The following is a 13,237-nucleotide window of genomic DNA, read 5'->3' on the forward strand; positions in this document are numbered from 1 at the left end:
TAATTTAATGTCATGATGAATCTCATAAGATAATCTCATGATAATCTAATGAAGGAGGATGATTATGAGCCCCATTTTTTAGAGGAGAAAACTGAGTCATAGGGAGGATAAGTTGCCTGCCATCACCCATTTGAGCTGGAATTTGATCCCACGAGGTCTGGCTCTAGAGGCTGCTCTAAACTGCTACTTAGTCTGCCCTCTAAACAGTTTGTGTACTTGTTTCCTGCACTCTGGTTGGGTTTCCCGCAGCTCCGGCCAAGGCTCTCTGAGTGAGCTCTGGCAAGCTCTGCTTGTTGAGTCCCTCTTGGAAGCAGTCATTCACTGCGGTGAGTGGCTTTTCATTTTCCTGTCAAGGGGATTTTTCTGTTTTTGAATGGCAAGGGGACTGACCCTTCCAGCTTCCATCCTCCCAAGTCGTAGGGTTCTGCTTCTAGCCAGTCAAGGCTGAGCAGCCCTGCCTGGAGCAGCCTCCATCGACATGCATCTCCATTCTCAGCCCAGCTTTCTGCTCACCTCCAGCTAGCAGGTGCTTCCTTCCACACCTCTCCACTCACCACCTTCCCCACCCCCTGCACCCTGACCCCTGAGCTCAGGACCTCTTTCTAAGGCTGCTTCCTTTCCCGGCATTCCCAGGGGTGTCTGCCCACTGCCTTCAGGACGAGGCTGGCTTCCTAGTGAGGATTTCCCAAGGTGTATGTTTTGTGGACCAGATCTGCAAATGAGTGTAGGGGGTACCTAGACCAGGCTGAACAAGCACCCCAAGTGATTCACTAAACTCCAGGGTTTAAAAACCTCTGGGCTGAGTATAACAATGAAGCAAAACTGAAGGAACAAAATAGCAGCAGACTCAGACTCCAAGAAGGAACTAGTTACCAAAGGGGAGGGGTGTGGGAGGGTGGGTGGGGAGGGAGGAGGAAGGGGATTGAGGGGTATTATGTTTAGTACACATGGTGTGGGGGATCAAGGGCAAAACAGTGTAGCATAGAGAAGGCAAATAGTGAATCTGTGGCATCTTACTGCACTGATAGACAGTGACTGCAGTGGGATATGGGTGGGGACTTGATAATATGGGTAGATGTAGTAACCACATTGTTTTTTCATGTGAAACTTTCATAAAAGTGTATATCAACAATACCTTAATAAAAATTTAAAAAAAAAAAAACAAAAAACCCTCTGGGCCATGTGGGTATGGGGTCTGGCTCAGGGTGAAAACTATTGAAAACACCAGGGTTAAATTTTGCTGGAGAAACTGTTACTCATACAGGAAGGATTAGGGAAGATCTAGTCTGTGAGCTCCTCTGGGCCTCTGCTCCTCCCTGATGACTCACTCACCACTTGCACATGTGGGCACACACACTCACACACTCACACATATATACACATCCTGCTAGTGCCTCATTCAGCACAGATGGTGACCACAGACATGCAGACCACGCTCTTTGGGTCTGTATGGGTCCACCTCATGCTTTCCTGGTCCCCAGGGCAGGGCAATGCAGCAGCCCCAGAACATCCCCTGGAGCCCAGCCCCCTCCAGATCAGGCAATCTCTGCTCTCCTGGGCTTGTGCCAAGGGACCTTGTAGAATCAGACAATCTGTGCAGCTGAGCTACACTGCTGTGGTCAGGCCATGCAAATGTTTGAGATGGCACCAGGGTGGGGCAAAATTTAAGCAAAGTCTTAGCAGGGACTGGGAGGGAGAGAGGAAGGGAGCCTTGGCAATGGCCCAGTCAACACAGGTGAGCCCCAGCCAAGGGAAAGGAGGCTCAGAGGTCCCACTCTGAGCTGCAAGGAAGGAGCATCTGGACCAGTAAAAAGCCACTGACAATCCATGATTTTCAGTCAATCCTCCTACCTTCTTATATTGAGTGCTTATTGAGCCCCTGCTGCCAGGGAATAGGGAAGAGAGAACACACAGCTATAAGCCCTGCCCTCAAGGAGCTCACTGTTAATAGAGGGACAGAGCTGGGGACAGAAATAATTACAATCCAAAGTGAAAAGTATAAGTGATATGATAGAGGCAAGCTGTGAGGCACAGAGACTGAACATGGAGAACTATGACTGTAAGCCAGGGGATCCGGAAGGCTTCATTTGAATGGGTCTTGCAGGTTGCAGGTTTTACTAGTGCAGAGAGAGACTGGGGGAGGGGAACAGAGTACCCAAAGGGAGGAAACAGCAAAAACAAAGGCAAAGAGTTGGGAAAGGGGTACCGTATGTTTCATGTATTCAGTCAACAAACACTGATGGAATGCCTAGTGTGCCAGAGAGCAGGACAGAGTCCTATCTTAAGGGAGCTTCCAGTTTGGAAGGGAGACGGGACATAAGCCAGTGAACAACCAACCAAATGGAGGGGTGTGTGGTCCAGCTGGACACAAGCAAAGGACCTTAGCTAAGGACACTTCTAATGAGTCCCACCAAGAAACGCTCCCTGAGCCCCACATACAGTGACACATTCTCTTTATCCTCAGCCCCTGAAAGCCCTCGAAAACATCCCTACCCTCTTCAGTCTCCAGATGATGTGGTTTCAAACCCCAAAACCTATTTGCCATTGTCCATCCACATCACCATTTGCCCTCATCCAGTAAGAGAGAAATGTCTGGACATGCCTCCCACCTGGGAGTGAGGGACACAGCTGGGAGGCTTGCACTTGCTTCAAAAGATCCCCCATCCCAGGAGAGCAGATGCCCAAATTCACTCCCCAAGCCTCAGGCAACTCTATGTGATAGCACTTCTGACCACACCCTGAACAGAGGGCTTCTCTTCTAAGACACACAGTGGCCGGCTGGGCAAGGCAGAAAGTGTGCCCAGAAGTGGAAGTGTGGCTTTGGCTGTGTAAGCCCCCATTGCACACCACCTCGGCAGCTGCAGTTCTGCACTGGAAGGGGAAGATGGTGGGAGCCCGGAGGGTTGAGTTCAGTACTTTGACTTTATCCTGCAGGTAGCTGGAGACCTGAGGCCAGCACTTGCAGGCAAGATCAGAAGGAAGGACTATACTTGGGACTCACCCACATGGCAGTGATACCTAAGCTACAGGAATGGACAGGGCAGCCAGAGAGAGATGCTTAAGAGAGAAGAGGAAGGACTAAGACCACTAGAGTTTTAGAGGAGAAAGAAGGGGCAGCAAATGAGAGAAAGAGGAACAATCACAGAGGTGAGGAGTCCAGAAGAATGTCAGGGGGAGTGAATTTCAAGATGGGGGAAGGATAAGCAATAAATCCAGAGCCTCAGAGAGAGCCCAGAGGGGGAGGACTGAGAGAAAAGCATCGGTCATTGGTAATTGCCCAGGGCAGGAGCCTGCTTGCCCAGGGAGGGGGTCCCAGTGAAGCAGGTGGGTGGATTTCTGTAGGATCCTGGCACTGCTCCAACCAGGGTTATAAAGGAAGGGTGGGAGGTTTGGAGCCTGCCCAGATTTAGGATATTGATATGGGAGGGACCCTCAGCATCTCTGTATGGGGGAGAGTACCAGGACCCCAAAAGTACGATGGGAGTAGAGGAATCACATCCACACTAACATGCTTCCACTTCCAGGGTCTCATATTAAGGTGAGGGATCTCTCTGCTGCACACCCAGCTCTGCCCAGCCCTTGGAGACCAAATGAAATGAAGTGTCCGTGCTGCTTGATCAGCTCTGACAGGGGGAGTGTACGGGGGCTGTGCGGTGGGCAGAGTGTCTCTGAGGTCTAGAGAAGAGCAATGGGAGACAGTCAGGGTGGCAAATGGTAGCAGAGCAGAGGTGACATTAGTTTGCCAACAATGAGTCTTGAACGTGCCCCTTCCTACCTGCCTCCCTCACCCCCAGCCTTTCACATAAAGGAGGAACTGCTGTCCCCTCCCTGCTCACAGCGCCAACCCTGGAAGCAAGCCCAGGGCCAGAGTGGCGAGGGCTGTCTTCTACTTGTGTCTGAATTCCTGCCCCCTTACAAATTTCTCTTGGCCCAAGGCTTACTTCTTTCCTTTGTTTCCTTACTGGTGTATTCATTCATTCTGCACTTATTCACCGAGCATCTACTAAACCAGGCATACTGTGCTGAGCACTCGGAAACAGAGTGCGAGCCCAACACATGCGGACCTTCAGCCTTTATGGTCCAGGGAGAGCCCCGGAGAGTAAATAAACAGCCCCTCCAAAACAGGCCATAAAACTCTAATCAGTGCTGTGAAGGGAATATGATCCTCAGGGGCCATGAAAGCCTCCGTCAGCAGGACTCTCTAAGTTGAGGGCTCAGGAACTTCTCTAAAGAAGGACCATTAAGCCAAGAGCTTAAGGATGAACAGGTTTTGCTCAGATGAAGGCAAGGGGAGAAGCATTCTAGGAATGTGCAAAGCATGTGCAAAGGTTCTGGGATGCGAAGGGGGTTAGCCTGTTTGAGAAGCTGAAAGCAGGCAAGTGAGCTGGGGAGTAAACACTGGGAGGACTGTGGCCCCAGGGCCAGCTCTCCAGCAGCCATAGAGGCCCTGTGAAGAATATTGGACTTCAGCCACTGAAGTAGATTAAGTGTGTAGTAATTTAATCAAATGCCCACTTTTAAAAGATCACACGGTCCACCGCCTGGAAGTAGCTTGATGGGGGTGGGTGTGGACTGCAGAAGGCAGGCAGTTGCTGGTGGAACCTGGATTAGGGCGGAGATGGAGAGCAGCGTTAGAGGCATTTAGGAGGTTGAATGGACTCTGGGTGCTCTTGTTTGTCAGTGTCCAGCTTAAAATTGTTGTGCATGGGGCTGACCACCTGTATTAGTCAGGTTGGAATGGGATGTAAAAATAAACGCAGTCAAAATAAAACCAAAATGTCTATTCCTTAGCACAACGAATTCTATTTCTCACTCAGGCAAAGTCTGAGATAGGTAAAATGGGGAAGGGGATGGGGGAGGTCTGGTCACTTGGGGACCCAGCTGACAGAAGCTCCCCCATCTTGGGAGGCCACCATCCAGATACCGGGTGCTCCCCAGATCCTGAGACAGGGAAGCGAGTACAGGTAGTTTATGTGGAAGTTGCTCCCCGGAGGAGAGCAAGTGGAGTGTTTACTACCTGTCCACCACTGTCACCCAGCACCACCAGCTTGCTGTTGGCCAAATGCCTCGTGTGTGCTGTGAGCAGCCTTCAGAATGTGGAAATGAGTGCTGACAATGGGGAGGGGGCACCGAGGCAACTGCTAAACTGGTGTCAAGGCTCCAAGAGACAGGGAAGATAAAGAGCAGGGACAGTAGCAAGAGGTTGCAGGCAGGGTTCTATGCCAGAACTCAACAGTATGTCTCCACCTGGCCCGGAACAGGGGCTGGGAATTGCTAGGAAACGCATGGAATATTTGGTGAGCACTACCATTGTTTGCCACAATATACAACCGCCATTACAGTTTGGCCAGTGCAGAAAAGAATGGTACTATATCTTCATACTGTGATAACACAGCTGCCACATCACACTGGTGGCTCCTGCCTCTACTGCCCTGTTCCTGCGGTGCTCCCTCAGCTGCTAGTTGAGGACAGTGCCCACTCAAGCACCACACACTCATGCTCTCCTACGCAAATTGGGCATTTTCCTAAAGGTACAGCACCTGGTCCCCAAAGGCCCCCTTTGCATGCTACTTTCCATGACGCTCCAAGCTGGAAGGGGCTCACCAGCATGGGGGTGGGTGCCAGGACAACTCTCCTGAGGGCAGCACGTGAAGAGGCCGGTGCACTTCCCACAGTGGTGGCTGTTGGCGAGTGTGCAGCCAATGATGAAAGAGTTCGAGCAGGGTTGTGACATCCTGCTGGCCATTTACACCCACTCATGCTCCTAAAATTATAGGGGAGAAGTGGAGAAGACACGAAGCACTCCTAATGCACTCCCAAAGACCCCTACTGTACTAGAGTGAATAAAGGGCTCCCAAGGCCCACCTCCTAATCTCTGGAACCCACGAATGTGCTACCTACAAGAGGGACTTTGCTGATGTGATCATATTAAAAATCTTAAAATGGGGAGACTACCCTGGATTAGTGGGGTGGGCCCCATGTAATCACAGGTGTTCTTTAAGAGGGAGGCAGAAGCGTCAGAGGCAGAGAGGGAGAGGTGGCTGCCCATTTCATAGATGAGAAGACTGTGGCACTTGGAGGTTAAATTGCTTTCCCAGGGTCCCTCGCTGGTGTGTGGCAGGGTTGACACTTGAGCCCAGGTCATCAGTTAGGTTGCTCTCAATCACTCTGTGACATGGTTTCTCGCTAAGAAAAAAGCTTGACTGTTCAGTGAAAGAAACAATAAGTGAATGGGTAGGGCCTTGAGGTGGGCTTGGGACAGAGTATGGGCAGTTGACATTCCAGGAGGGATACAGTTCAAGTAAAGGGGCAATGGCTAAAGAGACTCCCCCACACAGCCTCGGGCGCCTTTGTGGTCACTGACACAGCTCTGGTCTCAGCTGGAGCTCAGGAGGTCACCCCGACCTTCTCCCTCACAGGCGCCTAAACCTGACCCCTAGTCTTTAAGGGCAGAAGTTGCTAACCTTCTTCACATCCTGGTGGATCAAGACATTGATATTATTGGTACATGACCCTGGGGAAAGCTGAGGAGATCTGGAGATGTCAGTATAGAGTAGAGAGCTTGGTGGAGAACAACTATTACTTCTCTGTCTTATGTAATTATGATAAGAAAGATTTGTACAAAGTGTTAGGAAAGATATTAAATACTTAATTGGTATAAAACATACAAATGAAATCTCCCAGACTGCTTAAAATGAGAACTTTGAGCTTGCTTCCAGAAGTGCAACTTTTGAACCTCAGAGTTTTTGCATGAAATCGCCTCAGGCAATTCCTACTCAGGGCTCTTTTTTCAAAAAATTGAGATATAATTGAGTGCACCATTACATTACTTTCAGGTGCACGACATAATGGCTCAACATATGCATATATTGTGAAATGATCACTGTAATAAATCTAGTTAACGTCCATCACATCAAATAGTTTAAAATTTTTTCTTGTGATGAGAACTTTTAGATCTACTCTCTTAGCAACTTTTAAATATAGAATATGGTATTATTAACTAGCGTCACCATGCGGTACATTATATCCCCATGACTTATTTATTTTATAACTGAAAGTTTGTACCTTCTGAGACCCTTCATCCATTTTGCTCAACTCCCACCCCTCAAGATTCTTTAGTGGTGACCTCTTCAGTATTTGTTAACAAAAGTCTTGACCCAAGTAGGGGATACATTTAAAACTCATTTTACAGCCATTCAAAGATTTACAACAGTTCGAATGGTATGTAAAGACTCTACCACTCATTGTTTGCTTTCAATAACTGCAACCAAAATTCTTGTGATAATAGGAATAATGGATTTAGCATCCAAGGAAACTATTTTATATCAAGTATTTTTAAATAATGTTGAAGTTAGAATTTGCAGAGTTCATGCGTGGTTAGAGCATGCACCCTGCGACCAGCTCGGGTACCACTGCAAGGGGACGTCAGCTACGAACAGGGAGCCATGTCCACTAGAAGACAGAGACCCACCCGGGCAGTTCCTGGAGCACACTCCTCCTGAGTTCCTGGGCTTCTGCACCCCCATGTCCCCAACTCCACTGGGAGCTATGTGCCAGGCTCTGCCAGCAGCTCAGAACCCTTGTCAACCATGCCCATCAGTGCTGCCATAGATGTCCGAGGGATGGACAGACTTGGCTGATCTCCCTCATCCTGCTCTACACCTGTAGATGCCCCCCTCTGGAACCCCCAAAAAGGATCTGCCAGGGGCTGCCAGCCTAGACACTCCAGCTACCCAGACTCAGCCTGAGGACTAAGGGGAGCAATATCTTTCCCCACCTGTATCCTACCTGTGACACACTAGCATTTCCACCCAGGCTAGTGCAACAGGAGAACCTGATTCAGCTGGAGGAGAAAAGCCAAAAAATACTTCCCTGCCCTTTGTCCACCTACCAACCCCCACCTAGCCTGGGTTCAAATCCCACTCCTCCACTTGCAAGCTGCGTAACTTAACCCCTCTGGGCCTCAGCCGCCACCTCTGTAAAATGGAGACAGTAGCACCTGTCCCACATTGTTGTATGAGGGTTACATGAGGTGATGCATGTAGAGCCCTGGCATAGGGCCTGACCCAACAGAAGCCCCATCAGTGCCGGTTCTTGTCCATTATACAGGGACACCAGAAACAAAGAGCACCCACATGGTTACACGTACACATGCAGATGCACAGACATTGAGGCCGCAAACCACGACGAGCTCAACGTGGGCACACACAGGGACACACATATCTGAAGGCCCCACGGGCTCTTGCTCCGCTGCAGCCCCAGCCCCACCCTCTGGCCCAGACAGGAGCCATCTGATGGGAGCCATCTGATCGGACCTGCTCTTCTGGGAGAGCTGATATGGGGGCAGGAAACCTCCTCCCCACTTTGGTATGCTGTTGGAGGGCCTCCGGCCAGCTTCCTCTCTCGACACCTGAGCTCCAGGTATGAAACCCCACTGCCCCACCCCTCTTTTTTTGATCTGGGGGAGTGGAAGTAGGAGTTGGAGGCAAGAAAGGATTTGTCATCCAAAGTCCACAAACACACACACACCGAGAGAGACACAGCAGACCAGACACATAGCACTTGCATTATGGGCAAAGGCCACAGCTCCCTGCCCCGCAGGGAGGGTCCTTGCAACCTCTCAGATCAAATCAAATTTAGGGCTTTTTGCTCTTGCCATGCCACTTTAGCACTACCTCCACCTGTGCCATCCCTGCTGTGAGCAGTGTCACCACCACCATTATCACTACTGCCATCAGCACCATCCCTACCACTGCCATCAGCACCCATCACCTGGACCCCCAGCAGCACCGTCCCAGCACTACCACGATCACCTCAGGACAGCAGGACCATTCTACCGTCCCTGAGCTGGCAGAGGAGTTCTCTTGGACCCTGATACAGCATGGAGGAAAGAACCAGTGGGAAGGGCAGGAGGAGGCTGACATGGTTCTAGGAGCCTAGGGAACAAGGTTCAGAAACTCAGGCCTCTGCAGCAGCCCTGGATTCTCCCAAACTCCAGTCCTGCCAGAGTCCTGTCTTCCCAGCCTGTCTCTGAGCCTCCCTTCCCTCCCCTTCCCACATCCACAGAGAATGGGTCCCTGCCAGGTGCAGCCCTTGTGGTTTCCCAGCGCCAGAGGCAGCCGTGGAGAGACAGAAGCCAGGGAGGGGCAGCACCCAGGCTGTACCCACAGTATTGGCCAACCTGCAGCCTCTCAGCCAGCACCTGACTAGAAGGTTCCTCAAAGAGAGTGACCTCAGCCACCAGCCTGAGCTCTGCCTGCCTCAGCCATGAAGTGGGCACCCAGGAGGCAGAATGGGCCAGAGGGGCGCCATCATTAAGACAGTGGTGAGGTGGGAGTAGGCCACCAGGCCCCGCGAGAGCACAATGGACAAGTTCCGGATGATCTTCCAGTTCCTGCAGTCCAACCAGGAGTCCTTCATGAATGGCATCTGTGGCATCATGGCGCTGGCCAGCGCCCAGGTGTACTCAGCCTTCGACTTCAACTGCCCCTGCCTGCCGGGCTACAACGCGGCCTACAGTGCTGGCATCCTGCTGGCACCACCCCTGGTGCTCTTTCTGCTTGGCCTGGTCCTGAACAACAACGTGTCCATGCTGGCAGAAGAGTGGAAGCGGCCGCTGGGCCGCCGGGCCAAGGACCCTGCTGTGCTGCGCTACATGTTCTGCTCCATGGCTCAGCGCGCCCTCATCGCACCTATCGTCTGGGTGGCCGTCACGCTGCTCGACGGCAAGTGCTTCCTCTGTGCCTTCTGCACCGCTGTGCCCGTAACCGTGCTGGGCAATGGCAGCCTGGTGCCCGGTCTACCTCTGCCCGAGCTCACCCGCCTGCTGGCCCGGGTGCCCTGCCCAGAGATCTATGATGGTGACTGGCTGCTGGCCCGTGAGGTGGCCGTGCGTTACCTGCGCTGCATCTCCCAGGTGAGGGGGCCAGACGGCCTTGGGCTGGGACTCCCCTCACAGGCTGGGGTCCTTCTGGAAGGGCCCAATCCCCCACCTTTCAAAATGGGCCTTCCTCAGAGCACAGTCATGTTTCCCAAATAGATTGGGGTTCCCCTGGCTGGGCTGGGTCTCCCCACTGACACAGAGCTCTGTGGGTAAGGGGCATATTTTCCCAACTGAGGCAGGGGCTTTTCTCAGAGCAGTGCCACCTGGGGAAAGTATTATGGCTACCTCAGTCCAGAGGTCTGTGCCCTGCCCTGAGGTCCCCAGAGCAGAGCCGATGTCTCGACCAGGCCCACACCCTCCATCGAGCTCCAGCTTGGAAGCCTGGGCAGTTTACATCCTTGGCCTCTTCCAAACCAGGGCACTGTTAAGGCTGGTGGGTGGCTGGGCCATTTGGGTGCATTTCCCTGGCAAATGCCCCTAGCTGGCACTCGGTGCTCAGAGAGTGGGAGCTGAGGGTCTAGGTGCTCCTGGAAGGGAGGGCTTGGGGGAGGGGGGTGCACTGTTGGGACATGGCCTGAAGGCAGGGTTGGAGGGCCCATTGCCCGGGAAATCCAGAGTTTGGGTCCTCCCCAGCCTGCTCGCATGTGTGCCACTCTCTTTCTGGACCTTCACCCCTCTGAGCCTCTCAGGCCTCCCATGCCATCAGTGCAGTGTGGGGAGGAAGGCCCAGGCAGCATACCCTCATAGCCTGTGGGCTGAGGCTGCCAGGGAGGAGGCAGGGAGCTGGGCCCGCCCTGCAAGGGCTAGGGAAACATGTACACTCTGCCCTGGCAAGTCCAGATAACCCAGCTTCCCTATCCAGCCCAGGACTCTGTCCTGTGGGGCCGGCATCACCACCAAATGCCCACGGGAATCTCACACTGAGTGTAAAATCCAAAGTCTGCTTCCCTCCCACACCTGCACCTCCTCTCCTGTGGGCACTTGTGCCATCATCCCAGGCCTGAAGGTCTGGGGCAGCTGTCCAATCACCTGACCTTTAAACCATTGCATTGTAAACAAATAAGCCCCCAAGAGGACAGGCTGCCTGGCTGGCTTATAGACATGTTTCATATGCTTTTCAGAGGTTGAATTCAAAATTCAATTTTAGAATTAGTTGGCATCATCTAAAAACTAGAGATTTTCATAAAAAATCAGATTTCCAGCTTTACTGGAAACATCAGGAGATCTACGCAGTCAGGGCTCACATTTGGCCCTCCTGGGGCAGCATAGGGGATGTCGCTCCCAACCCCTGACAGAGAACGTGCTCTGCAGCTGTGCCCTGGAGGTCTGCTCTGCCCTACTCACCAACCCCCTCGGTAGGCATTTGTGTCTGCCCCACCTACTCCATCCTGAGTTGGTCAAACAGCCCAGGGGAGCAACTGGCCCCCTTCCCCCAGTGAGTTGTTGGCAGAACAGAACTAGCACCCCAGAGTCCAACGCTCTTCAGCTCGGAGTTAGAGTGCTTGTCCAATTTGTCTCTGTGATCCCTGAGGGCTCGGCTCTGAGGAGGAGGGGTCCTATGGCCCTGGGAGGTCAAGGAAGTTTCCTGAAGGAAGAGGCATAGTTAGCAAGGGCCTACTGTCACAATAATAGTGGCTAACAGTTACTGAGCCCTAACTATGTACCAGGTGCTGTGCTAAATTTATTATTACTTCTAGTCCTCACAAGAACCCTATGAGACATATACTATCAATAGCCCCATCTTATAGGTGGGGAAACTGAAGTACACAAAGGTCAGACATCTTGTTCCTGGTCAACTAGTTAAGTAGTAGAGACAGAATTCAAACCCAGGCAGCCTAATCCCAAGGTCTTCCCAGTTGACTCCTGTGTATTGGGTGCCAGGCCTATATGTGAGGTGTCTTACCCACATGATCTCATTTCCATCAGATGGGTATATTCACACCCATTTTACAGAAGAGGAAATAGAGAACAAGAGGTGAAGTCACTTTCCCACTAAGAGCTTTCTTCCCTAATGGCCCTGACATAGAGAGGACTTTGGGAGGTTTGGGCAGTGCCGGGCTCTCTCTTCTCTCTCCTGCAGGCCCTGGGCTGGTCCTTCATTCTGCTGACCACACTGCTGGCATTCGTCGTGCGCTCTGTGCGGCCGTGCTTCACACAGGCTGCCTTCCTGAAAAGCAAGTACTGGTCCCACTATATTGACATCGAGCGCAAGCTCTTTGATGAAACATGCACAGAGCATGCTAAGGCTTTCGCCAAGGTCTGTATCCAGCAGTTCTTCGAGGCCATGAACCATGACCTGGAGCTGGGTCACACCCGCGGGGCACTAGCCACAGCCCCTGCTGGTTTAGCTGCCCCAGCTACTGCCGGTGGTGCTGAGGAGGAGCGGGAGAAGCTGCGAGGCATCACTGATCAAGGTGCCATGAATAGGCTGCTCACAAGCTGGCATAAATGCAAGCCACCCCTGAGGCTGGGCCAGGAGAAGCCACTAATGGGCAATGGTTGGGCTGGGGGCAAGCCCTGGCCTCCACGCAAGGAGGTGGCCACCTACTTCAGCAAAGTGTGAGCCACGCCAAGTGAGGAGGCAGGAACAGGTCTGAGACCACCGCCCCTCTTGCCTCCCAAACCAGATGGAAAAATGAAGGCTGCAGGAGTTGGGCAGTCAATTCCTGGAGCAGACCCGCATGCCCAGATATTCGCCTGACCAGGAGGCAGAAACCTTGGCACTGGAAATGGACCTCACTCCTCTAGCTGTGTCACTGCGCTGGATGGCCCTGAGGCAGCAGGGCCATGAGCAGGATTAGTCAGAAAGGTTCAGGACTTATCTGGGGAGAGGACAAGCTCCCAACTGCCCAGCCCCTTCCCAGGCCACTTCATCCCTGGTTCACTAACTCCTCTCAGGTTCTATGATGTCCTTGGCCCAGCATCCATTCTTGTCTGTGATTTTTAGGACCCCCATATCCTTATGCTCAAGTCTCAGAGTGGGAGGGTGTCCAGCCATCTCAGAGGCGGGAATTCTGGAGTTCTCTGAGTGTAGCCAGTCTCCTGAGTGAAGCTGAGTGGGCTTAGGTGGGCCCTAAGAACACGACACATCACCTGGTGTGACACACCTGCAGTGACAAGATGCAGAAACTAGGTCCACTCAGGAGAAGCCAGGGTATGTGGTCACCATAGAGGTCACTCACCAACTGTCAAGCTAGAATGCACATTTATTTAGCACTGCACATAAAAGACCTGCCTTAGTGTGTTTGAGTTGCTATAACAAAATACCATAGACTGGGTGACTTATAAAAACAGAAACTCATTTCTCAAAGTTCTGGAGGCTGGAAGTCCCGGATGGTGGTGTGCCGCATGGTT

At 52.2% G+C, this 13,237-nt stretch overlaps 1 protein-coding gene across 1 annotated transcript; it reads left to right on the top strand.

Moving 5' to 3' along the window:
• The first annotated feature begins 9,364 nt into the window (after positions 1-9,364).
• Positions 9,365-12,446, top strand: CALHM1 (calcium homeostasis modulator 1). The gene is made up of 2 exons (XM_017660120.2): positions 9,365-9,916; positions 11,964-12,446. Exons 1-2 carry the CDS (start codon positions 9,365-9,367, stop codon positions 12,444-12,446), a joined length of 1,035 nt encoding a protein of 344 aa, XP_017515609.1.
• The last annotated feature ends 791 nt before the right edge of the window (positions 12,447-13,237 follow it).

The sequence above is a fragment of the Manis javanica genome, chromosome 7 (genome assembly GCF_040802235.1).
Source record: "Manis javanica isolate MJ-LG chromosome 7, MJ_LKY, whole genome shotgun sequence".
Lineage (NCBI taxonomy): Eukaryota > Metazoa > Chordata > Mammalia > Pholidota > Manidae > Manis > Manis javanica.